Source organism: Cnephaeus nilssonii, assembly GCF_951640355.1.
Source record: "Cnephaeus nilssonii genome assembly, chromosome: 12".
Taxonomy (NCBI): domain Eukaryota; kingdom Metazoa; phylum Chordata; class Mammalia; order Chiroptera; family Vespertilionidae; genus Cnephaeus; species Cnephaeus nilssonii.
Genome location: NC_137083.1, coordinates 50814052 through 50841778, shown reverse-complemented (window position 1 = coordinate 50841778; position 27727 = coordinate 50814052). Strand labels below are relative to the sequence as shown.

At 45.2% G+C, this 27727-nt stretch overlaps 1 protein-coding gene across 1 annotated transcript; it reads right to left on the bottom strand.

The window, feature by feature from the left end:
- LOC307108262 (TRPM8 channel-associated factor 2-like) lies at positions 1-27205 on the bottom strand. The gene is made up of 8 exons (XM_079786090.1): positions 26781-27205; positions 23573-24208; positions 14408-15399; positions 14044-14141; positions 9714-9927; positions 9137-9376; positions 8010-8347; positions 1-5218 (listed from the first exon to the last, which is right to left on the bottom strand). Exons 2-8 carry the CDS (start codon positions 24193-24195, stop codon positions 4964-4966), a joined length of 2760 nt encoding a protein of 919 aa, XP_079642216.1. The 5' UTR covers positions 24196-24208; positions 26781-27205; the 3' UTR covers positions 1-4963.
- Positions 27206-27727: the final 522 nt, after the last annotated feature.

The following is a 27727-nucleotide window of genomic DNA, read 5'->3' as shown; positions in this document are numbered from 1 at the left end:
CCAAAAGCAGACCCCCAGCTCCCTGCCCAGGTGATCGATGGCAGGGGATCCGCTCTTGCACCAGGGCAAAGCAACCCCCAGCTCCCTGCGATCGATTGCAGGGGGCCTGGGGCCAGAGTGGACACCCAGTTCCCTGCGATCAATCGCAGGGGGTCCGCTGCTGCACCAGACTGAAGCAACCCCCAGCTCCCTGCGATCGATTGCAGGGGGTCCGCTCAGGGCGCCTATGTATGCAAATTAACCGCCATCTTGGTTGGGTTAATTTGCGTACTGGCCCTGATCGGCTGGTGGGCGTGGCTTGGGTGTAGCGAAGGTGCGGTCAATTTGCATATTACTCTTTTATTAGGTAGGATTCTCTAATATGTCATTATTTAAAAAAAAACAACACCTCTTCCCTTGGCCCTTTAACCCTCCAGTTACCTATTTCTTTGCTTCCTTACCAAGAAAAATTAAAGCATTTTGAATATGAGTTTTCTTGAATCACTCATCTCCCATTCTCCTCATCCTGCTCCAGTTGGGTTTCTGACTCAACCACAAACTATCTTGATGAAATCACCAACAGCCTCCAAGAGCACTGATCCTAAAGTTACCTCTAAACCTTCATTTTACATGACATTTTTAACAACATATGACTGTTGTCATTGCCGTCCCCCTCTGCTTTAAAAGTATATTTTATTTCGCCTATTTCTGTGATACTATCATAAATTTGGGCTTTCCTCTTATCTCACCAGGCTAGTCCTTCCCAATCCCATTTGCTTGCTTCAAAATGTTGGCCTGCAGCATTCTTAGTGCTCTCCTTCTTAAATAATTTAACTCTGCCTAAAACTTTGAATACCATTACATTCTGGTAAGTTCTAAATTTACATTTTCAGACCTGACCTCTACTCTGAAGTCTAGACTCATCTATCAAACTGCCTATCTAATATCTTCTCTTAATTCTGTACTCTAAAACTCTAAAGTCTAGACTCATATATCAAACTGTCTATTTGATATTTTCTCTTAATCTCACACTCTCAATTTCCCAATATCTCAGTTATAGTATGAAAAACTCTGACAGCTCAAGTCGAGAGCCTAGGTGTCATCCTTGATCTCTCTTTACCTGTCCCCATCACTTCCAATTTATCAGCTAAGTCTATTGCTATACCCCCAAAATATAAAGGACCATATTTTTTCTGAAAATAAGAACTATTTTGTCTCTTTCTTTTCAGTTTCCTTAGTTTTCTTATCTTAATGCATTAATGTGCTGAGCTGGCACAGCCATGGGTGAACCTGAGAGGGGGCGGTGAAGGATGGAGAAGACAGACAAGAGAATAAAGCTGGGGCTAGGTGGGACGCTGCCCTCTCTCATGGAGAGACAGTACCACAGCCTGCAACCCGAGTCTTTATTTTATAGCCAGATTCCACAAGGCAAAGTAAGGGTGTGGTCAAGATGTTTACAATGTTCTCTCAGGTTTCAAATCTACTCAATTACATGCAGTTGATCAAGCTTTGTTTACTTGCTGCACCTCCTGCAGCCTATATCACTTAGCCATGTGGGACACAGGTTCGGACCATAAGGTCAAGCTTACAACTATAGCCTTTGGCTATAATTGTGCTTGGAGGGCACTTGGCTTTGCCATGAGAGGACCATGCCCTCTCATTAGTCTGAGGCTTGAAACTGTCCAAACACTATAGCGGCTCTCCACACATTAATAAGGACTTCCAAGGATATATTGAAGATAGCACTGAGTGAACATTCTTCTCATGTTCTTAAATTTAATATGAATGCTTCTCACTTTTTACTACTGAGTATAATGCTTGCTGAAGGTTTCTGGTAGATGCACTATTTGTTACAGGACATTTCTTTCTTCTTGATTGTGCTGCAAATTATTTTTTGGCATGATCTTATATTTTTCTCATGTAATCTGAATTTAGCAAACATATTAGATATATTAGAATTGGATCACCTTTGCATACTTGAGATTTACCAGTTCCTCCAATCCACTTCCCCTGGACTTGGACAACTCCTATGGCCACAGCTGCTCTGAAAGCAGTTTTTATTAGGAAGGCAAGTTCTTGGTTTTCTTTAACTATGTGATATCATCTCCCTAGATCTTTTAGAAGGAGCCTGTTTTCTGGTTTTCCATTGCTGTATTAGAGGTTTGGAAAAGACCTTGTCTTTCTAGTAATTTACAGCCAGGGGTTGAAGAGGCTGGAGTCTGTGCTTAGTATGCCATCTTGAGGACAGAAAAGAACTCAAGTTATTTTGGTTGATGACATAAAGAGATTTGGGGATCATCTTGATTTAGGGGAATGCCTTTGATCTGGAATATAATGACATATAGCAGGGCCAGGAAAAGTGATCTTTCACAGGAAAGAAAAACCCCTCAAAAATTAATTCTGGCTGAAGTTCAAGTAAGGTGAGGAAAGAAACTGGTGTGGGAAGAAGTAAAGACAGAGACCATAAAATGTCAAGGCCTGAAAAATTAAATTAATAACTGATTATTTCCCTTGAAAGTTTCCATCATCATCCCTACAAAAATTTTTCTAAAAGCATTCTTGAAAGTACTGAATTGCCAGGGGTCTTAATCCAGCATCTTGAAGGGTTCAGGAATCTGGAAAAGGGGCTGCTGTAAATTAATCAAGAGTCCAGAGCCAAAGCATAATTTTGGAAGGCATTTTGGGGAGCCAGAGAAGACTTAGTTAAAGAAACCAAGTTCCCCTGAATCTCTGGACCCCTTGCTCTTTATGAACACAAATTGTCCTAAGACAAGGTAGATATACACATTAAAGGCAAGGTTCAGTATAGAGAATCCATTGTCAGACTGGGGGAACTGCCTACGGCTGTTCAGGTGTTTGGCCAGTAGGAGGCGATAACATGGAGATTGAAATGCCCTCAGCTGTCTTACAGCAAGCAATCATCTATGCAAATCTTTAGGTGTGGGGAAATGCCTTTAGCCATTTCCAGCAGGCAATCCACAAGGTTCCATCAACCTTTTGATGAAACTTCTTGCATTTATGACATGCTGGAATTAACTTCTGGCACTGAATCTTTAATATATAAATGGGGTGGGGAGGAAACCAAAGGAAAGTTTCCTTTCATCCAATCTGTCAACCAAAATGATCAAAATTTTTATGTAGCCAGGTCTGAGATAGAAAAAAGTGGAGGAGAGATTCAAGTTATAAGAAATTTCCTTCTAGATTAATGGGAAGATTTCTTTGAATTTCAGTAATTATCATAGGACTCTATTGGATATTTAGTGGGGATAGGAGTTAGGAATCCTTAATCAGTCTTGTATACCGTTATTGAGTACACAAATACCTATGGAAAACTTTTAATGTGCCAGGCTTTGAGAAATGCAGGCTCAGCCCTGCCTTCATGAAATGCACAGCCTAGTGAGGGAATAGAACATTAAACAAGCATTAATTTAAAATGTGATAAGAAGTATTAAATAAAGCATGATGAGAGACATGACTTCAGGTAAACAATCTGCATAGGTCATTAAATTGAGACTTTAAAAGAGGAGACACACAACCATTGATCATTCTGATCAGATTCCTGTCTTTCCAAAGCTGGAAAAAACCCCAAATTCTTTGTTTATGACAAATTTTCCCCTCTTTATACAAAGGTTTCTTTAAAATCAAGAATGTGTCCTGGCTGGGTAGCTTAATTGGTTAGAGCATCCTTTTGATAAACCAAGGTTGTGGGTTAGATCCTGGTCAGGGCACATATAAGAATCAACCAATGAATGCATAAATAAGTGGAACAACAAATCAATGTTTTTTCACTCTCTAAAAATCAATCAATGAATAAAAATTAAAAAACAACAAGAGTATATGGTTTCAGAATCATGGAATTCCAGAGGCAGAGGCTGTGGTGACCATCTGCTATCTTATCTTTACCATCAGTGGGAAACTGGCTTGTGTTCTCACTGTCATGACTTACATGGAGCCCACTGACTGTGAGGAAAGCGATGTGAAAGCAGCACGGTCTGCCCCAGGACAAATCCTCTGTGAGCAAAGACAGGGGTCACATCACTTTAATCACAAACTTAAGAGGACTTGAGGAAGGTGGAAAATGTTTTAGTTGAGCTTTTCTGATGACAGGTTTAGATTATAGTCAAGAATCCTTCCAGAGGCAGGAGAAAGGATAGAGGATGGGCTAGGATCTCGACAATGCAGTAGGAGCGACACTGATATTCATTACAATCTCTTACATGAGGACTGAATGCTAATCTCAAGGTCATCAATTCAGAAGTGAGATTTAGTTTTCAGGTTGTCCACACAAAACTGGGACCTGGAGAAAGCTTAAGGACACCCTTACACATGGGTACATATTATGGTGCACAAACCCATTCACCATTATCAAGCAATACATTTTTATCCCCATGTCATGGATACCTGAGTCATTATGAGGGCTTTAAGTTTAGATGTATATTGAATATGCTCTGGGGTCAAACATTAAAAGGTAAGCATTTATGAAATCGCTACTTTTATTTTGAAAGAAGAAGAAAAAAAGAATACAGAAGCACAGAGAGGTGAAGTGGTTTTCCATAGAGTCAAAGGCTCTCTCCACTATAACAGCCTGTCTCTCCTGCTATTAGAAAAGTTCTCAGAGCACAAGAAATTAAGATCCTTGTTTAGGGCTGGCAGTAGTGAGGGAGTGATATCAGATTATTATGGTAACCCATGGTCTTTAGAACTATTGGTCAAAAATAGAAATCAAGAGCCTGCAGGACTCAAGATGCCAAGATGAAAATTCTTCCACTTGAGGACTAGGATGGTGAAGCACAGCTCCTGGAGAGAGTGACAGTATAAGCAGAGAAACAATACAGAGAAGTATCAAAGTATTTTCTTGAGAAAGTTGGCTTTGGACCTTCACTGCCTTTCTGAAGACAGGGAAGGAAGTAGGATTCAGGCTCAAGGTACCTGGGTGGTGGAGCTGGCCAGTGGCCATTCCTGTCCCCAAGTGACTCTGTACATTTTATTCCTCAGTGTGGATGTGAACTTGCAGGGGGTTTTCTTCCCACCAAGGCAGACAAGCCAGGCTCTCAGTCACTTCATTCTGGATGGGCCAGCCCCAGGCCTTAAAGAATGGAGCCAGATTCTTCTGCACTTTTTCAGAGAACTTCCTCACCCACAGATTCATCTTGCCAGTGTTGTCTTTGGGGATGCTGGGAAGGGTCTGGTACTCAGCAAAGAGTTGGGTGAATGGCTCCCACCCAAAGACCTCCTGGAGCTGAGAAGAGAAAGAAGGGGCAGGATGAGACATCAAGTTTCTAAAAGTAACGGCAACATGCTTGTTCACAAGTATATGTCCTTTACTGCCCTACCAGTGTGGCTCTGTGGTTGAACATTGACCTATGAACTAGATCAGTTGATTCCTGGTCAGGGCACATGCCCCGGTTGTGGGCTTGATCTCCAGCAGGGGGCGTGCAGGAAGCAGCCAATCAATGATTCTCATCATCGATTCTATCTCTCTCTCCCTCTCCCTTCCTCTCTGAAATCAATACAAATATATTTTTAAAAAAGGATATGTCATTTATGGTGATTATTGCCTCTTAATCATTTATTAGCTCCATCCTACTATCTGTCCCTGTCTCTCCACCTGACCTCTGCACATAATTACAATCCCATTGGCTCATTCCAACATCCTGGCCACAAAGCTATACTCCCTGAATCCAGTAGGGACATCATGAGAACCTAATATCTGACAAGGGGTATTTACTCAATAAATGACAGTTATTATTATTATTATCTTTATTTAAAAAATTGATCCTAACTGTTTTCCTTGGTATCAGACAGGTTTGAGCCCCAGTGAGATGAGAAACCTTCACTTTTACATATTTGGGATGATATGGGGAGAAGAGGGCAATAGAGCTGAATTTTGACAGGTGATCTGATAGGTAATAGACAGGATGTTCAAACAAGTTGTGGCTGCAGGAAGGAAACATGGGAGGCACAGAAACCTGGAACAGCAATATATACTCATAGCGGGAAGCTGCCTGGTATACTAGAGTCCCCAAGTGAGGGTAATTATGGAGGTGAGGAAACTGGAGCTGGAGCTGGAGGTGCTGATAAAGGGTCTTCTACACTTCATCCTGTATGGAAAGGAGAACATTCAGAAAGTGTTGAATGTGGAATATTAAGATTGGTTTGGAAGGTGGGTGGTAGAGGTAGAGGCAAGATGCTGGAATAATTTAGGAGGCTTCTGGAATAGACAAGGAAGAATAAGGAGGACCTGAGTAAGGCCTGAGTGGGAGAAGTGATGGTGAGCAGAAATCTCTCAGATACAGGAAGCAGGTGTCTGCTTGTCTTAAGGCAGAGGCTCAGACTCCGAGATGATAAGTGTGCCCATAGCTTTTGCAAAATGATACTCAGGGCTCCACGGTGAGTGGGTTTGTGGGGAGGGCAGAATTAGGCTTTTAACTTCCAACTTCAATGGCAACTTTCTATCATTTAAGGTCTGTTTCCTTGTAGACCCTTGAAGTGGCTATATAAGAATACAGAATGAATGCAATGCAAAGTTATTTCATTGACATCCACTCTTTAGTAAATGAATGAAAGAAGAAATAAAAAAGAGGGACTCATCATTAACTTCTGATTTTAAGTTCTGGGTCCATCCTTTAAATGTATGATACTGGATTGGCTGTTTAAACTCCTCAACTTAGTATGTGCCTCTGTAAAAAGTGTGCCTGTCTATAAGGTTGAGGTGGACAGCATAGGAGATCTGATATGAAGAAAAGCTTTGACAACTCCAAACCATTAAAATCTCAAGTAGGACTGGGGAAGGAGACAGGGACTTGCGTTAATTTCATATAAAGCAGACCTGGTTCAGGGCGTCCTTCCACTTGGTTGGTTGGTTTTTTATTTATTCATTCTTAAAACATTTTGGGTTCAAGTGGGATGATGGAAGTCTGAGAATCTCCTTAACAGCCTGATCTCCTACCATACATTCTTGCAGTTGTCCCATAGACAGATATATCACTCTTACTATGAAGGAATATAATACTCACTTGACCCATAAAATTAAGGTGTGGTAAAACAAAGCAAAGCAAACAATGACCATTTTTGGAGTACTTATTAGGCGACCAAGGTCAAAACCAGTGAGTGGAAGAGGTGTGATTCAGTCTCAAGAATGCCTCAGAACTTCTGCCCTTGGCTAAAATACCAATAGGCTGCATTTTTCTCTACTTATTTTTTCATAACACTTTTTATTTCTTCTTACTTATGACTGCAAAATTATAGGAGGCGAGTGGGACAGGTGTCACTATCTCCATATAGAAATATACTAGAGGCCCATTGCAGGAAGATTCCTGCAAGAACAGGGCTTTTGGCAGGCTTCCCTCCCGCCACCGCCACCTCTCCTGCCCCCCTCGCCCCGCGCTTTCCCTACCACCTCTGCCCCTCACTCCCCACCCCATGCTTTTCCTCCCGCCGCCGCCGCCCCCCCTACCCTCCGCGCTTTAACCTCCTGCAGCCGCCGCACCCCTGTGCTTTCCCTCCCACCACCTCTGCTTACCCGCACTTTCCCTCCCGCTGCCGCCCTGTGCTTTCCCTTCCCTCCTGCCATCTTTGCCCCCCACCCCACGCTTTCCCTCCCGCAGCCACTGCCCACCCTGTGCTTTCCCTCCCGCCACGCTGCCCCGTGCTTTCCCTTCCGCTGCCGCCCTGCACTTTTCTGCTGCCCGCCCTGCCCGTGCTTTCCCTCCCGAGCTGCCTCGCTTTCCGCTTTCCCTCCCTCTTCCTTCTATGCTGTCTTCAGTCTTCATTCCTCCCTCCCTCAGCATATGCAAATTAACCACCATCTTTGTTGGGTTAATTTGCATACTTGCTCTGATTGGCTGTGGGAGTAGTGAAGGTATGGTCAATTAGCATATTTCTCTTTTATTAGTGTAGATAAGCTGAGAAGCATCACCATATGGCCCAATTTCTCATGTCCAGGGGATGTGGTGGGCCTGGGCTGGTGAAAAATGTTACCTGACAGAGGGGTCTTCTGGCCCCTGCCTCACTGAATATTGGCTCAGTACCTGTAGATATGTTTCCAGAGCTGTCCACACGTTCCAGTTACACAGGGGGGCTCCCTTGCTCAGGTGCTCTTTGATCCTCTTCTCTCGTTCTGGAGGGCTCAGAGCAGGGTGGGCCTGAGCCCTGGGGATGCCCAGGACTGTCTCATGCACATAGACTGACCAGAGGTTGCAAGTGGCCTCAGTGGTGTGCGGGGGGAACTCCCATCCATGCCGCTGCTGGTTGTGGCCCAGCTCATGGATGGCTCCCCACAGACCTCTGCTTCTCATGTTGGTCTCATTGATGAGCTCCTGCACCGACTCCAGGTGGCACATGATGGGGTACCCTGAATGCATCCAGCCTGGGAACCAAAGAGAAAGAGATGAGGCAGGAGGTGTGGTACCCAAACCCATCTCCCTTTATTTCTCTCTACTGTGTAACTTTTCCTTACTATCCTGGCTGCATCCAGTAATTTCAGAATTTCTGTCCTCATTGGAAAGTAAATGGCTTTCCTATATACTTCACATAGTCATTCTTGGTATAATTCATTTCTTCATTTGTGTGTGTTTCCTGTGGGTGCAAGGCTGTGACATTATGTCCTGTGTCTGAATTTGAGATCCTCAAGGCTAGAACAGCATCATCTCTTCACCTATGCAAACTACTGCTTTCCAGATGTATACTCTTTAACAGAGAGAATCTTGTCATTTTTAAAAGATAACACTGAAATCCAGAGGAATTTTTTTCTACTTGGAACCAGATTTCCTTATTTTTTCTTTAGATTCCATCTTTCCTCTAAACACTCAATACTTAATATAAACCTCTTTTCTCCCTCTTTTCATTGCCACTCTGACTTATGCTGGAAGGAAATGTTTCTATTTTAGCCTCTCCCTGAAACAACCCTCAGTGTCATCTGTGAAGTCCTAATACCATTTTTCCTGAGATTGTTCTACCCATCCTGTGAAATCTCACCTTGTAGATGTAAATGATTTACCTTCTCACGTGTAACATCTTTGCATCCCATCAAGGTCCACGTCTTTTATGGCTTTTTACTTTTATTGGTAAAATGATGCCTTTCCCATATTGGACATTTAAAAAAGGCAAAATAATAAATGGTGTCCACTGGCTAGGAATCCTTCCCTAGAACACCTACCCGCTGAGATTTGCACATCAGCAACAATCCTCTCTGGACGGTGGAACGGGAAAGGCTGAGCTGCCAGTCTGGCTATAGCCTGCATCATCTTATCCCAGAGGCAGAGCACAGGCCCAGGGTCCTCCAGGGTCCGGAGGTTTTCAGTTGGCACCGTCAAGATGATGTTGTCTGTTGCCAGCTCTCCCCAGGGAGCCAGGCTCTCCTGAATACAGCTCTTCCACTCCTCCTGGGATGTCTTACCTAGGAATAAATATCATGGATCTCTCAACCACTTCCCCAACTTAACTTGAGCTGAAAAACACAACTTGAACTCTAGGAAGAGGACACTGAAATAATGAATTATTATCATGTGGGTCTCCTATGAAGGGAAGGACAGGCTTCCAGATCCTTCCTTTGGTTCTACCGTGAAGTCTCCACAGGCACAGGGTGTTCAATGTCTCCTGCCTCCACTTCAACCTTGAACAGTTCATCCTCCTTCTGTCTACCCATCCTTCTCCCTCTCCTCCTTAGCAATCAGCCCCTGAACTACTGCAGCATCCTTAGTGCTCCCTCTTCCCTCAATGTTCAGTTCACTTACCCAGCTTGTAGTATGGGGCAGGCACAGCATTCTTAATAGTGATGGACATGGGTCCCAGTTTACTGCCTTTGGGCACGATGACATATAAAAGGCCACCCCAGAGGCAAGAGACTGACTGTTTGGTCTTGTTCATACACCATCGGTGAGACACCATAGGGGCTCGAGACAGCTTGCTGGCATTGTTCAAGTCATCAGTGTGGCAGCCAATCTGTACCTGGAGAAGTGATTCCACTATGTGTGAGAGGAACTATGACCCTGTAGTGTGAGTGTGGGGTTGTGTTCAGGGTTGTGTGCATGAAGAATATCAGAAAAACTTCAAGAGCTCCAATATGGCAGCAGAGTAGGTGGAAGTTACACTCATCTCCGCCCAGGACCAAATCAAAATTACAAATAAATACAGAACAATCAACCTGAATGATGAATTAAAGACTACCCGAACAGAAGTCTTATAAATAAGGATTTTCAGAATCTAAATGGAGACTGATAGGAAGGGCAGAGAGGTGAAAGGGCTGGTCTTGCAGCCATGTGCAGCAGTTGAGAATACCAAAGGATATATCAGCTGCAAAGGTACCCCCTGAAGAACGTGGGTATCAACTCAACTCCGGGCTCCCAACCCCAGAGCACCAGTGCTGGGAAGAGTAGCCCACATAACAGCTGACTGTAAAAATCAGAGTTTAAAAACAGAGAATCTTAAAAGCAGAGAAAGATAAATAGTTACCTACAAGAGAGCTCCCATAAGCTGTCAGTTATTTCTCAACAGAAACATTTCCAGCCAGAAGGGATTGGCATGAAATATTCAGTGATGAAAAGCAAGGAACTAGCCCTGGCCTATGTGGCTCACTTGATTGAGAGTTGTTTCATGCAGCAAAAGGTCAAACTATATTATAGGCCATAGTAATCATAGTATGGTACTGGCATACAAACATACACATAGATCAATGGGACAGATTAGAAAGCTCAGAAATAAACCCATGCCTATTTACACAGCAAAAGAGGCAAGAATATACAATGGGGTAAAGACAGTCGATTTAATAAATGGTGTTGGGAAAATTGGACAGCTACACGCAAAAATATGAAACCAGACTACCTCTTAATACCACATATAAAAATAAACTCAAAATAGATTAAAGCTTAAATATGAGACTTGAAACCATAAAAATCTTAGAAAAAAACATACTAAAGTATCAGATATTTCTCGTAGCAATGTTTCTTCTGCTATATCTCCTCAGGCAAGGGAAACAAAAGAAAAAATAAACAAATGGGACTACATCAAATGAAAAAGCTTTTTGCACAACAAAGGAAACCATCAACAAAACAAAAAGACAGTCTACTGAATGGGAGAAGATATTGGCCAATGATATATCCAATAAGGGCTTAATATAAAAAAGTTATAAAGAACTTATACAACTCAACAGCAAAAACAAATAAACAATCCAATTAAAAAATGGGCAAAGGACTTGAATAGACACTTATCCAAAGAGGACATACAGATGACCAAAAGACATATGAAGAGATGCTCAATGTCACTAATTATCAAAGAAATTCAAATTAAAACCACAGTGAGATATCAACTCACACCTGTCAGAATGGCTATCATCAATATATCAAGAAACAATATGGTGAGGATGTGGAGAAAAGGGAACCCTTGTGCACTGTTGGTGGTAATTCAGACTGGTGCAGACACTATGGAAAACAGTATGGATTTTCCTTAAAAAATTAAACATGGAACTGCGTTATGACCCAGTGATTTCACTATTTCACTTCATATATATATGTTAGAGGCTTGGTGCACGAAATTCGGCCCAGCCTACACCCTCTCCAATCTGGGATCCCTCTCACAGTCCAGGACTTCTGGTTCCCAACTGCTCGCCTGCCTGCCTGATTGCCCCTAACTGCTTGATGCCTAACTGCTCCCCTGCCAGCCTGATTGCCCCTAACTGCCCTCCCCTGCAGGCCTGGTCACCCCTAACTGCCCTCCCCTGTAGGCCTGGTCCTCCCCAACTGCCCTCCCCTGCAGGCCTGGTCCCTCCCAACTGCCCTCCCCTGCTGGCCTGATCGCCCATAACTGCCCTCCCTTGCAGGCCTGGTCCCTCCCAACTGCCCTCCCCTGCTGGCCATCTTGTGGCAGCCATCTTGTGTCCTCATGGGGGCAGCCATCTTGTGTGTTGGAGTGATGGTCAATTTGTATATTACTCTTTTATTAGGTAGGATATATGTCCTATCTAATATATATCCTATCTAATAAAGAGGGAATATGCTAATTGATCCTCATGCAGTCGCAAAGATGGCGGCATCTACAGCCAATAAGGAGGGAATATGCTAATTGACTGCCCCACCCTCAAAGATGGTGGCACCCACAGCCAATAAGGAGGGGATATGCTAATTGACTGTCACGCCCTCAAAAGATTGCAGTACCCACAGCCACAAGATGGCAGCGCCTAGTCCCCTCAGCCCCACTGGGGTGGCAGGCGCACAGCAAGGCCAGGCCTGCCCCCAAGCGGGCTCAGCCGCTCCGCGTGCCTGCCTCCAGAGTCCCTCGGTCCCCTGAGCCCCCAAGCCGCCCAGGCCCGGCCTGAGGTGCAGGCAAGCCTCAGATGGCGGCTGCCCAGCCGCCCAGGGTCGCCCAAGGCTCAGGTAACCATGGCCGGCCGAGGCTTGCACTGCCGGCAGTGGTAGCAGCAGAGGTCTGATGGGGTGTCGCCTTCCCCTGATCGCCGGGTTGCCTCTTGCCACTGAGGGCTCCCGGACTGTGAGAGGGGGCAGGCCTGGTTGAGGGACCCCCCAGTCCAGTGCATGAATTTACATGCACCGGGCCTCTAGTGTGTGTATGTGTATCTGAAGACATTCAAAGCACTAAATTGAAAAAATATATGATCCTTATGCTCATTGTAGCATTATTTACAGTTGCTGAGATATGAAAGCAACCGAAATGCCCATCAATAGGAGAGTGGATAAAAAAGCTGTGGTACAAATATACAGTGGAATATTACGTAGCCATAAAAAATGAAATCTTACCATTTGCAATAGCATGAATGGACCTAAAAGATATTATGCTAAGTGAAATGCATTAGAGTAAGACAAACACCATTTGATTTCATTTATGTGTGGAATCTAAAGAACAAAATAATGAACAAACAAAATTGAAACAGACTCACAGATACAGAGAACCGATTGATGGTTGCCTGAGGAGATGGGTTTTGGGGGACTGGATGAAATAGCTGAAGGGATTGAGAAGTACAGATTGGTAGTTATAAAGTAGTCATGGGGATGTCAAGTACAACATAGGGAATATAGTCAATAATATTATAACAACTATGTATGGTGCCAGGTGGGTATTTGACTTATTGAGGGGAATACTATGTATAAAGTATATGATTGTCTAACCACTATGCTACACACATGAAACTAATATAAAATATTTTCTTATAAATCATAATAGAAAAATAAAAAAATTAGACAAACTCCAGCTTCCCTTTTCTCTGAGCTACTAATGGAAACCTATAATATTTTAGCACTTCAAAAGTAACATGGAATGAAGCACGTAGAGTCACTTTTCCAGGGATTAGAACAGCTCCCGAGGCTGATTATGACTAGGTCCCACATGCCTTCTACTGGATCCTAAACCAGTGTGTTGAGTTTGATGCTGAGGATGAGCCTGAGGGGTCCTGTATACAGACAGGAGGCGTGACCACAGGCAGCAGGATCTGGCCTGAGGGGGAGGCCTGAGTCTCTCTCTGTCAGCCTCTTCTCCCCACCCCTCCCCCGACCCCCAGGTCTGAAGGACTTAGTACTTCTCTCTTAGGAGTCCTGGACTTGCTTTTCTTGGGTTTAATGTGAATTCCAGAAAGGAGCCTGATACAAAAGAGACCCTAGCTGTGGAAGGAAGTGACCTTCAGGAATTGAGGTAGGAGGAATTTAAATTCGGAGTGTAGTGAGAGACCAGATTAAATATACCCTTCAGGTGTCAAGGTAAAGAGGCAAAACCCAGGAAGACAGTGTGCCAGGGGAAAATGGGTGCGCTTGTGAATATGCAATGGTTTCTCTCACATTTGGTGTCTCTCCACATTCCTGTCGGGAGGCAAACATCAGCATGCGTGGAAATCGCGGCTTAGGCCTGAGTGCTGGATCTGATTAAAAATGGGCACTTTTTAATCAGTTAGTACTCTGGCGACTGCCTTAGGCCCCCTGAAATTTAGCTGCTTCCCCTGGGAAACCTGTAAAATGGGCAGAATACTCCCTTCCCATGTTCCTGGTAGCATTGCCATGAGCTGGATGAGAATAAAGCAGCCCTGAGGTTTTGGGATGTGGGCAGTGGATGTTCTGGCCTTACCTTCAGGCCGGTATAGGCCACAGCTTCAGACAGCGAGACTTCTGCATTTTGTCCATTTAGGACGTAGAGTCCAGTACTCACCCAGCACTCACCATTGCCTGAGAAAAGCCATAAGAAAGGCTGAGTTCTTTTCCCTGCTGGAGCATCACAGTCCCTTCCATAGGTGCAGGCCCTCTCCTGCATACCTTACTTAACTCATCCATGCTTCTTGCTCTCATCCCTTCTAAACTCTAAAAAGACCCCCAACCCCTCTTCCTGAAAGTAGTTGGTAGAGAATGGAGCTGCCTGCCTGGGCTTCAGCACCTGCTAACCCAACCTTCCCCGGGTCCTGCAAAGCTCCCAGCACTCTCCTCTAGCTCCATACCTGGGTTGTTTCCATCTATGTCCACAGCAATTGGGTGTACTGAGGAGTCCAGGCTGGAGTGGCAGGTCCTGGTTCCCCAACCCTGCACCAGCTTGGAACAGTCAGTCCCAGAATGTACCAGCTCAGTGGCTAGGCAGAGCACTGCAGCCTCAAGGGAATCACTGGCCACTGGGTTTTTCCGGCTCACAGCTGGGAGGCCGGACAACTGCAGCATCTTCCTTATAAGTCGATGCATGGACATGTACGCAGGGACCCCCTCAGCAGGGATCTGCAGGAAGGCGGCCCCATCACCTCGCAGTTTTGCCAGCCAGCTCTTTTCCAAGTTCCTACTCCGCTGGTTCAGGACAGCCTGGAATTCCGATAGGGCCTTGCGGAAGTGGTAGCTCCGCATCTGGGGGGTGGGGACGGGGAAACACCCTGGATTGAGAGACTGAGGTAGGATGCTAAGGCCGAAGCAGTTGAGGATGACATTACCAGGGAAACCAGCCAACGTGGAGTGGCCCGGGTTCTGGGAGGCCCACCACCAGGCCTGGCCCCCGATCAGCAAGCCCCCTCCCTCAGCCACAAACTCTTGTAGCTGCTTAGCCTGACTGTCACTGTAAGCCTTACAGCAATAGACAGCCAAGCCATTTGTCAGATGGGGCTCCAGACTACATTCCAGGCCATGCTCCGACAGTAGGGCACACAGGTTTTTTAGACTTGTGTTCACCCCAATTTTGCCTTTCTGGCCTCTGGACAGCCAGCATACAGCATTGAGCAAAAAGGGCCTCATCTTGGGAGCACAGAGCATGCCCTCATGGGCAGCCAGGACCACCCGGCCCTGGCCATAGCGGGCAGCGGCCAGGAAGCAGCCGAGTGAGGCATCTAACCCCAGAGGGAAGGCCAGGGCCCCGTGCACCAGCAGCTGCGAGGGGATTCCTCCTGTCTTGATGTCCAGCTCTGAGATCCCTTCTAGGAGCTGGTGCTGGTCCTGCCTGAGGTCCTCCCCACACCTGGAAAGTGACAAAGGGGTCACAATCAGTCAATGAACCACTGAAATGAGTTCACTACATAGAGAAATCAATGAGTGGGTACAAAGATTACAAAGTTCATGCCCAACTCCTTATTCTTACTGATAACATTTAGGATTTTAGTACATAACCATTTATTTTTTTCACATCTAAGGCATATTTTTTCACCTCTTAACAATCGATGGCATATCATTGTTTAATTGGCATTGTTTGTTCTTTCTCAGTGACTCATAAAATAATGGTGCCTCTTATAATCCATGTTGTCCTAGATTTGATGAAATACTGAAGAGTGAGGTAGTGGCCTTATTTGCACATCTTAAAATCCACATTCTCCAAATGAACTCTTCCCATGTCAGTCAACTGAATGTGGACTAATCTGGCTTGAATTTCCTATATTTTCAAATTGTTAAGCATATGACTGAATTAAATTAAAAGAAATGTTCTATTATTCCTGAGAAAGTAGTCCTACTTACACATACCTCAGAGCTAATTTTCTGCAAAGGTGGGGCTGTAAAAAATCAAAGTACCCTCACCTTGTGCTAGTTCTGATCTAGGAACACATTATAAGTACAGTGTTTAACATTATGCTTGAAGACTTATACAAATGTAGTCTTTTTTAAAAATTCTCACGTAAATCTGGTGATGTACTTACTACTTTTAATTGAGAAATGTTCAAAATGTAATGAATTCAGAAGAGGTTTTGTATTCTAGGATTTTTTTTTTCTTTAAAAAAAACCCCCAATTTGTAGATACTCTAATGCCAAACAACAGGAAACTGGTTAAATAAGTTATGGTAACCCTAGATAGCATACTATGTACTTATTAAGATAATAATTAGATAGCGGAAAGTGTTTTTTGGGGAAAAAATTTTTTAACCAGATTAAAAGTTACTGTGCACTAGATAAGCCAAATTTTGCAAAACAAACAAACAAAACACCAAACACAAAACAAAGCAAAAACAAATAAAAAACAAAACCAGATACAGAAACAAGATTTAAAGCACATTTATCAACCTGTCTTCAGTAAGCATCTTGACTATTGGGATTATAGGTGATTTGAACTATCTTTATAAAACTTTGTCTCATAATAAAAATCAAATGTTAAAAAATAGTTTATTCATTTGAGTAACACAACATTATTTTTAAAAAGTAGCTCTTGTACAGTTTCTCCTTAATTTCTTCTCAGCATGAAAACGAGGACTGTATCTTAGTTTTGGCATCTGACTTTCAAACTAGCATGGCAAGTGTCATACAGGTTCAGGCATCAGTTTTTGTTTTTTTATAAAAATATGTTTTTATTGATTTGAGAGAGGAAGGGAGAGGGAGAGAGAAACATTGATGTGAGACATGGGTTGGCTTCCTCATGTATACACCCCGACTAGGACCGAACCTGCAACCTGGATAAGTTCCCTAACTGGAAATCAAACCAGTGACCTTTTGGTGCACAGGACGATGCTCAACCAACAGCTACAGTTTTACCTGTAGCTTTTTTTTCTTATACAGATTATAGACTTATTTTGGAAAGTAATGCCATTGAGCTATAAGACTTGTATGATGCTTCTATGTCTCTGGCTCTATTTTAGTTCATCAGTTTATGTTGTTCATTATATTCCACACTAGAGGCCTGGTGCATGAATTTATGCATGGGTGGAGTCCGGCCAGCCCCGTCTTGATCGGGGCCCATCAGGGCCAGGCTGGCTGGGGGGAAGGAACAGCGGGAGGTTGGCCAGCCAGCCACCCCCATTGGGTTGGAGGGGGGTGATCAGGGCCAGGGCTAGCTGGGGCTCCCTCCCCACAGTGTGTGTCATAGCAACTAGTCGTTCCAGTCACTTAGGGTTTTATATATAGACTAGAGGCCCAGCGCACGATTAAATCGTGCGGGTAGGGTCCCTAGGCCTAGCCTCCTGCGATCAGGGCCATCCTCTGCCTGTTCGCCAGTCCCCAGGCCCAATGCTGCCTCTGCTGCCGCCACTGAGCTGCCAGGCTGTTGGGATCACCAGCTCATCCCCAGCCGCTGCCACTGCTGCTGGGGCTTGAGGCGTTGATGAAGGGGAGCATGGCAGGGGATCCGGGTGCACACGCGTGCACCAGGCCAAAAGCCTCCGGCAGAGGCTTTTGGCCTGGAGCCAGCGCGGACAACCGGCTCCCCGCCTCCGATGGCAGGGGAGCCGGGTGTCCGGGGTGTCTGAGGCAGCCCCCCTCAGCGGCCGCCAATCCGGCCGTTGAGAGGCGCCGGGGGGGGGGGGGGGGGGGCGGGAGTTCCGCCCCCCGCGCCTCTCAATGGCCGGATATGCCACCCCGAGTCCCGCCCCCCAGCCTCCCGCCGCCCAATCGTGGGCATAGCGGAGTGATGGTTATTTGCATATTACCTTTTTATTAGGTTGGATAGATATCAGTGAGATTATGTGGTATTTCCAACCTCAGGGGAAAGGAGGGAGGGATTTGGGGGGGAACAGATCAACCAAAGGACTTGTATGCATGCATATAAGCATAACCCATGGACACAGTCAGTAGAGGGAGTGAGGGCATGTGCTGGGTGGGGGGATGAGCCGGGAGAGGTCAATGGGGGGAAAAGAATTCGTATGTAATACTTTAAACAATAAAGAATTTAAAAAAGAAAAAAAGACACTATTTTCTCCCATTATATCTTATTAAGAGATGTATTGCCAATAAAATTTTAGTATTTTATTTTTTTAAAAGAAAGACTTAGCTTGTAGACCTGGCTTCCATTCTTAACTGTTCTCCCAGAATCTTCTGAAAAGCACCTCCTAAAATGTCACCTAATGATAGAAAACCTTCAATATGGAGAGCCATCGTTAATAAAATTGCTAACCTGAGGGTTTACACTCATATGCTTATAAAAATGGCTAACTGTTACTATCCAGCTGAGCGGGTCACTGGTGGGCCCTGGTTCTAGTGGGCAAGGTAGGACCCTGCTTCCTTCCTTGACCCAACAGCCTGATGACCCTGTGAAAATTACTTTCCCTCTCAAAGTTGCCATTTGCTCATTGGTTTCTGGGCTTATTAACACTTTGCACTCTCTTGCTTTTTTCTCGATTCCTTTATTGTAATGCTAACCGCGTCGAGTCACACTCAACATCCGAGTGCAAAAGGTTAGAGAGAACATTCCTAAGTTGGCAAATACACTGCTTAATACATAGCTAGTCTTCAACATGTCAGTGATTATTTCAAATACATAAATAGCCCCAGAATCTGATCATATAAATAGGACTTTATAGCTGATAAACAGGAACCTTCATACCTAATGGTCACTGTTATGGGTTGAGTTTGTGTTCCTCCAAAATTTATATGTGAAGCCCTAACCCCCAGTACCTCAGAATGTGACCTTATTTGGAAATAAGATAATTGCAGAGGTAATTAGCTAAATTAGGATAAGGTCATACTGGAGTATGTTGGCCCCTAATCCAATAGGACTAGTGCCGTTATTAAAAGGGGACATTTGGCCACAAAAAACAGACAGGGAGAGTGGCAGGTGAACATGAAAGTGGAGATCAGGGTAATGCTTCTACAAGCCAAGGAAGGCCAGAGAAGGCCAGCACACTGCCAGAACAGGCGCCCCCTGCAGTCCTCAGAAGGAAACAACTTCACCAGTGCCTTGGTCTCAGATTTGTAGTCTCCAACTCTGAGATGATATATTTCTGTTGTTTAAGCCACCCAGTTTGTGGTACTTTGTTCCACCAGCTCTGGAACCTACTAGTAACAATTCTGAAAATCGATCCTCATCAAACACTTTAGAAGTAGGTGATACGTAAAACTGATCTGGATGTTTCCTAACATTCTTGGACCTACTTTAAAAAAAAAAAAAAAAAAATATATATATATATATATATATATATATATATATATATATATTATTGATTTTAGAGAGGAAGGGAGAGGGAGAGAGATAAACATCAATGATGAGAGAGAATCATTGATTGGCTGCCTCCTGCATGCCCCCTATTGGGGATTGAGCCCGCAACCCGGCATGTCCCCTTGACCAGAATCAAACCCGGGACCTTTCAGTCCACAGGCTGACACTCTATCCACTGAGCCAAATCAGCTAGGGCTCTTGGACCTACTTTTAAAAACACTGACACCATCAGAAAGTTGCTCAGGGGTCAGACCACATCTTATATGTCTCTGATTCCAACAGCACCTAATTCTGTGTCTGGTGGGGAGACACTATCTATAGACAATAAGGAATGCCATAGACACGAGGGGGATTGGGGGATGCGATTATGCAAAATTAACATGTAACAGGTGAGATGAGCCATCTGAGCTGCACTACTTCTTATGAGTGTGCTTCAATTTCCTCTTCTGAAAAAAGGACTCACCCTCTAAGTGTTGCCAGTACTCAATAAGTCATTCTGTATTAAATGCTTAAGACAGTGCCTGGCACAATTTTGAAATTTTACACAAGGTGATCAGGATGGACTGCACATAAAGCAACATTTGAGCCCAGAGTTGTAGATGATGAGTTAGTCCACCATGCAGATATTTGAAAAAGGACGAGGTCAGGCTGAAGAAACCAGTGCCGAGCCTTCCAGAAGAGTTTATGGCACTAAAAGGGGGTCTGTGTGGCCATAGCAGGGTGGAATTGGAGGCCAGAAGGGTGATGGGGAGGCTGGGTAATTCTCAACAGGTAAGGGTAATGTTAATGATCTCAGATATCAATTTACCAATATAAGTCTTGTATAATATCTGTTTACAATATTTAAGTCTGAATAATAACATAATGGAAGTAGCTATTATTTAAGGAGGTTTAATGTAGGCTAGGCATTTATACATAGGGATTATCTCTTTTAATCATTATAATAAACATGAAAGGTATTATTCTTGCTTTATAAATGAGACTTAAAAAAGTTAAGCAATTCACCCCCATGTTTCTTTGTAATAACTGGCAAGGACAGGAAGCAAATCCAGGGTGGCTCATATCTACAGCCAATGTTGTCTACACACCAGAAATCTCTCTTCAATTACTGAGTCTTTGCATGAAGCTCACAGTTGGGTGTATGGCAACCAACAGGTCTACTGTGTGCAAAAAAGGCTCTAAAAATAGACAATAAGTCCACTTGGTGTGGTTCAGTAGTTGAGCGTTGACGCCCGGGAGGGCTCCAGGGCGTATCTGGCCCATCTTGCTCAGTCCTGATCGCCCGGAACCAGGAGGTCACGGTTCGATTCCCAGTCAGGTCACATGCTTGGGTTTCTGGCGAGATTCCCAGTAAGGGACATGCAGGAGGCAGCCAAGTAATGATTCTCTCTCATCATTGATGTTTCTCTCCCTTTCTTCCAACCCGCTTCCTCTCTCAAATCAATAAAAACATATATTTTTAAAGAAGACATGAAGGTACAAACAGTACTGCATTTATGAAAAAGGCAAAGTGTCTTCCTTCAGAGTTGGAAGAGCAGAAAGCCTGGAGGAAGGCAGGAAGGGAGAGGTGGTGATGTTTAGGTCATGCACCAAATCACACCTGAGCAGGCAGGTAATATGGGCAATGGCTTTCTGAATGCTACTGAATAAACTGTCATAGCAACACCAGCAATGAATAGAAAGTTCAGTGTGAAATGAGTTGCTGTCATTTGACCACACATTGGCCTTGTCTATTCTTTTCCTTGTGGTGACAAATTGACTTATTTTACCTGAGTTACTTAGTTCTTAATTTGTTTTCTTTACTCTGAAATCCAATTTGCATCTCATTCTGTCTCTGGTTTTATTTTAACACTAGAGGCCCGGTGCACAAATTCATGCATTGGTGGGGTCCCTCGAGATCAGGCCAAAACCTGCAGTCCAATGCTGCCTGCAGCTCCTATCTGCTGCTCCTGCTCATCCGGGCCCCACTGCACCTGCGTGGGCTTGTGCCAATCAGTCCTCATCGGGAGAGCAGAGGGAGTGGCCTGCGGGATCTGGACGAAACCAGCTCTCCAACATCCCCTGAGGGGTCCTGGATTTTGAGAGGGCACAGGCCAGGCCAAGGGTGCATGATCAGGCTGGGGAGGGACCGTGGAAGGGCTCCAGGGCATGTCTGGCCCATCTTGCTCAGTCCCGATCGCACGGAACCCAGCAGCAAGCTAATCTACCGGTCAGAGCAACTGCCCCTGGTGGTTAGTGCACATCATAGCGAGCAGTTGAGCGGCCTTAGCATATCATTGGCATATTATTCTTTGATTGGTTGAACAATTGACCCATCACAGGATGACTGGATACTTAGCATATTAGGCTTTTATTATATAGGATATGTTTTTTTAGAAAGTTCTTTTGTGGCTTTCTTGAAGCATTCTCAGAAAATCTGCTTCTGTTCATGGGGTCACCTTTGTGATAGATTCTGTTGTCTTTCCATAGTCTATGGATTTTTTTCACAACTGGTATAGGCAGGTCTTTTGTATGTCCTGATATAGTGTGGGTGAATTCTCTGTGATGTTCTAAGTCACCCAGGACCAGTTTGTTTCTGTACACATATCCATTCACCTTCTCAGATTGTATTGAGGTCTGTATATTGCTTCTTTTCACTTTCTTATCGCCTGAGGTTCATATAATAAAAGGCAAAGGCCAGCTGGGGCCAACTGCTGTCCTTGCTGGGGATTAGTCCCTCCACTCATTGGGATCCTAAAGCTTAGACCTACTCTACCCAACCAGGGATGGAATTCACTTGTGGGGTTCAACCCACCACCATGCTTGGAAGTGGGCAAACTCAGAATCCCTTCTGCTTCCACCAAATCTTGCAATCATTTCACTGCTTTTATACCTGAGGGTTGTTTCTTCTTAGATGTCCACTTACCCCCTGCCCCCCCCCCAATTGTTCATTCCCCTACAACATGAGAAGGCATTGATGATCATTCTTGGATTTGTGATTTCAAGGTTTTTTTTTAGCTTTTAATTGTGCATCTGGTGTGGGGATGGTGTTAGGAGATGTTGTATACTGAGTAACACATCAGCCAGCATCTCTCCACTGGCCAATGCTCAGCACCACAGGCATCAGCACCAAACCTCCAATTTCAGCTGCTTACTTTATATTTTCCATTCATTTGGTCAGATTTGGTGGAGAGGGCGATTCCTGGATCTAGCCTCTTTTTACATAGTCTTTACCCAGAAACTCTACATTTATGTATCTTGAATATGAAAACAGAACTGTGCTGCTTACAAGCTGGGGGGTCCTTAGGCAAAGACCTCACACTCTAGAGGACTGCGGTGAGAAGCGAATGAGATAACACGTAATCTTCATGAGATGGATAAGCCTAAGCTACTAGTATGCATTTACTTTTATAAGAGCAGCTCCTAATATGTTCCAGACCTTGTAGGTTTCATAAGGTATAAGGGTAATAAGCTATTGATCTGAGTGTAATGTTTTCTCCAGATTATTCTGTGGCTTGGCATTGAAGCAGCAAGTGCCTTTGGACCTGGTTTTGCATTACAAAAGTAACTGCAGTGTCCCCCTCAGGTATGTAACCCAGGTGTGCAGTCAGCTCTTGCACTTGGGGTAGGATAAGTAATAGGATCTTCTGTTGTATTTTGGTGCCAGCTCCTCCCTTGGGAAGACAGAGCAACTCCCTGAAGGCATTCCTGTGCCTTCAGCAGAAATCTGATGTCAGCAAACCTGCTAGGTCAGTCTAGGAGCCTCTATCCAAGATTTGTCCACAGGAAAGTTCACTGAAAAACCTCAGAGGGGACGTCCTGTGAGGCAGGAATCTGAACTGAGAACCTGGGTTTAATATAAAGGCCTCTTGGACCCTTTGAGTTGATCAGTTCCAGCTGCTTTTGGCTGAGGCTGGACGCTTCTGACTCTCAGCTCCCCTAGCGGTACATTCCATAACATGAGGCTGCCTGCATGGTTAACACTAGTATTCTAGGCCACACTTTCTCTTGTTATGATTTTGGATGGGTAGTCATTTATATATTTTATTCATCAATTTTTATAGTCTACTAAAATAATTGTTTCTCTCTTGCACCCATCAGGCACTGATAACATTACTGCATTCATGGAGTTTTATATTCGGGTTGACTAGACAGGCACTCGAAACTACATAGGTGGGGTAGTTGCAGATTGTGATCATGATCTTTAGGGAATAATGGAGACACTGTGGCAAAGGGAATGAAAAGTTAGTCCTCATTTCAATAGGATCATTGGGGAAGACTCCCTGAAGGACATATTACTCACCTGACCTGGAGTGGGATCTTGGGCACCTTCTTAGAGACTTTGAATGGGCCTTTGTCCCCATAGGTGTCGGTGAAGTACACTCCAGCCACACTGGTCACCAGGTTCCCGGGGAACCTGGATAGCACCTTGTCATGACCGTGCTGACTGGCCCAGTACCAGGCCTGGCCCCCAATGAGCAAGCCCCCACCACGTTTCACAAACTGGACCAGCTCTGCAGTGAGGGTTTCATTGTAGGCATTGATGCAGAAAACCCCTGGGCGGTCTCCCGGTTCTGGCTGAACCTGTGTCTCAATCCCAGAACTCCGCAGGATGGTAACTAGTGGTTCTAGGGAGGTGTGCACTCTCACGGGAGCCCTAGGAGAGGGACGGAGCCAGTTCACTGCGTTGAGGAGAAATGGAGCTAAGCCAGCATCCAGCAGGTAGCCCTCATGGGACACCACCACCAGGCGGCCTCGGCCATAGGAGGACGCAGCGATGAGGACCTGGCCCTTCTTATTCACCAACACTGGGAAGGCAGCCTCTCCAATGAGAAGCAGTTCACACGGGATGGGACCTTCAGGGACATCCCAACTTGTCACTCCATTCAGAAGGGCCTCGAAAGCCACTGTGGGAGTTGTTGCCATGATCACTCAGCTTCTGCAGAGAAAAGCAAAGACAGTGTGATCAGAATAGGTGAAGCTGTGAATGAACACAAGAAGGACTGAATACATTCGTACGAGAACCATTTCTTGGGTCCCCACTGTGTGCCAGTACTGGTGGTGCAGCAAGGAACAAGTCAGCCAAGGTCCCCACTTTTCTGAACCTAGTATTTTAGAAGGGGAAGCACCATAAATAGGTAGACCAACAGATCAATAAAATGCAGCAATTAATAAGTGTTATGATGAAAATAAAACATAGTGATGTGTCATCGAATGACTGGAAAAGTGCTTTAGACTCAGTGACAGGAAGGCATTTATGAGAAAGTGACATTGAAACTGAAACCCGACATGTAAGTTGAGACCTGACAGGGTGCTGCAGGAGAAGAGCAGTCCCACAAAGAGAAGTGACAGGGTGGCCGCAGAGAACCAGGCAGGGAGGAGCAGGACCTGAGTGGAGTGGGTAGGGGCTGATCCTGCGGGGCCTGGTAGATCAATGCAACTGGTGACTTAGTATTTCATTTCCCTGGACAAAAAGGTCAGGTGACCTTTCAGAAACTGCATTTGTTCTGACAGTTTCTTTGACTAAACGAGTTAGAAACGCCTCCCAATTTATCCTAACTGGTGAGTTCACCACCTCCATTTGGGAAGCATTCTGTAATTTCTGGAGCTCTTTTAAAATTCACTGCTCCTAAAAGTAAGCTCATTATCCCCCTCAGAACAGCTCCTCTTGGATAAATTAGTTAAGCCTCAGTTTCCCCATTTGTAAAAAAAAAAATCATACATCTCTTAGAGGATTGTTTTTGAAGATCAAGAGAATGCATGTAAAAACGCCTTGTCCTGGGCTGGGTCCGCAGTGGGCACTGAGAAAATGTTTCTGTCCCTTTGCTTCCCTTTGGATCTTCCCCAAGTAACAAGGGTCCTGTAGTAGATGCTTAGGTGCTGGTGCCATGTCCTGTCCGCCCACTTCTAATTTCAGTGGCTGCTTGAGATGCATCTTAGAGTCCTCAAAGGGTCCTTGGAGGAACTGAGCTCTGGCTGTCCACAGTGGAAAACAGCTCAGCGACATGCCTCATCCTTCACTGCCTTTCCCACCTTCCTTGTCTCCTCCTCCCCACATCCTCACTCTGGGTTCTGAGCTCACTTCCCAAATAAACTACCTGTACTCAAGCTTTGCTCTGGGGAAGCATCTAAGACAGATACCAAAGCCCTCTGCTGCATTTGCCGCCTTCCTCCCTTCTGTTTCCACCTCATTCCTTCATTTTCCTTCACGTCATTCCCTTTAGTTTACATTCATGTATATCTAGACAGGACAGAAATGTTTTCCTTCCCAGGATGTATTCCTATCTACATCTTTCTCAAGCCATCCTACAGATATCTGTCCCTAATAAGAGCCCTCCACTTTCATCCACTGTCCATATGGCAAAAGTTGAGTGCCTCATTCTCGGTTTTCACGTCTCCAGGGCCTGGACTCTCCATTGTTTTCTGCACTTTCTTTTCCTGCTATGTTGGTTCTCCGCAAGATTGCTAGTTGGCTTGACTTGTACTTCCTGTAAAATTCCAGGGTGGTTTTTTGTTGTTGTTGCTATTAGTTCTCACCTAAGGATATTTTTTTCCATTGATTTTTAGGAAGGAAGGGAGGGAGGGAGGGAGAGGGAGAAGGAAAGAGAGAGGTGGTAGATTAAAATATCAATGTGAGACACATTGATTGGGTACCTCCTGCACATGCCCCTGCAACCGAGTTATGTGCCCTTGACTGGGAATCCATGACCCTTCTGTGGTGTGTGGGTGGAGACGCTAACCATTGAACACACAGGCCAGGGATTTTTTTTTTTTTTTTTAAATCTACCACCTCTTTCTCAGTATTGCTCCTAGGACAATAAATTCACAAAGACAGACATCTCCTGCCTGGAGTGTGTGGGTGCGTGATCCCAGCTTTTGAGTTCAGGAGTGGGAAAGTCAGGAAAGAGGTCTGGTGCCTGAGGTCAACATCCTGTTCACTACCTCTGAGATGACAAGGGAAGTCTTTCATTAATCTGAACAGCCCTCGTTTTACAGGAAAAACAAACACAAAACACAGGAGATGAGTAATATAAACTTGGGACGCTGACACCCAACTCTATAGACCAAAGTGCTCACGCACATACACCCATCTTTGTCAAATTCTTGACTCACAAGTTCAAAGTGTTTTGAGACAAATAGTGAATACCGTCCGACCGGCGAAATAAAACGAAATAAAAACCTGGCGGGAAGAAGAGACAGACACCCTGATAGAAGGAAGGTTCCGCGCATGCGCATGCCACCACGGGGCCCGGAGTGTGGGGTAATCGGGCACTCATCCGGAGCTCCGATTGGAAACTCTGGCGCGGAGGAGGAGAGATAAACCGAAGAACTTATGTACTTATATGCACAGCCCATGGACACGGGCAGTAGGGTAGTGAAAATCTGGGGTGAGTAGGTAGGGGCAGGGAGGAGAAGGGGAAAAGGGAGGGGGATGGGAGATATCTGTAATACTATCAACAATAAAAAATATATTTTAAAAAAGAAGAAAAAGAAAAGAAAAGAAAACTCACGCTTGAGTCTTCCGGGTCGCGGCGCTGGCTCCAGTGCAGGGACTAAAGCAGGCGGTCTTGGGTGGTGGCCGGTGGGGCGGGACTAGGTGAGACGGGCGGGACACGCCCTGGAGCCAACCTCCCTGGGTCACTCCCCTGCCGGCTGCACGTGGGGTGACACAGCGGCAGGCGGGGTGAGCGGGGTCCCTCCTGAAGGTGGGGTCCCTCTGCCTGGCCGGCGGGGATCAGACCGAAACCGGTTCTCCCACATCCCCTGAGGGGTTCCGCAGTGCGAGAGGGCACTCTGTAAAGTTGCTGTTGTACAGGGTAAGGAACGCAAACCCGTGTGCAAGAAACCAGATTCTGGGCCGACAGTGCCCGGGCAACAACATAACGCACCACAGAAGGTGGAATGGAGGGGCCCCGAGGAATCAGGCTCTGTCCTTTCTGGTCCGCCCTCTCTGTTTCCGGGGTGTGTCACCCAGGAAGTCACCACTCTTGGCAGCTCCTGCGTTGAGGGTCTGCCCCCTCGTGGTCAACACCTGCCATACAACCTGTGCTGTGGGCCATTCGCAGAGGTCCAGGGAACTCAGCAGAGAGAACTGGGCCTGGGATTATACGCAGAAATCATGCCTGGTGATATTGCTGCTGGGAAGGAACTGTGCCAGTTACATCACCACACACATAGGTCCCTGCTTGGCTGCAGAAATTATCACTAAAGCTATCGAGTGGCTGCTGCTTGAATTTCACCTAAGGGGTAGGAAGGTGAAAATCAAGGTGTGAGAGTAATACTAGGAGATTTGCGCGATTCTGATTTTGCACAGCTTTGCATAACAGATACACCATTTTTAATTCAGTGAAGCTTTATTTTGCTTTGATTTTAGGGGGGGGGGGGAGAGGCTACAGGAAGGGTGAGTGTTATGACTGGAGGATAATTATGAAGAAGGGGATTTTAGAACGCTTATTTT

Excerpts from the sequence above, each read along its gene's own strand:
- LOC307108262 (XM_079786090.1), bottom strand. The coding sequence starts at position 24,195 with ATGGCAACAACTCCCACAGTGGCTTTCGAGGCCCTTCTGAATGGAGTG. Across the intron at positions 8,348-9,136 it reads TGATGTGCAAATCTCAGCGG|GCTGGATGCATTCAGGGTAC; the intron begins GTAGGTGTTCTA and ends TTTGGTTCCCAG. Across the intron at positions 5,219-8,009 it reads CTCTGGAAACATATCTACAG|CTCCAGGAGGTCTTTGGGTG; the intron begins GTACTGAGCCAA and ends TTCTCTTCTCAG.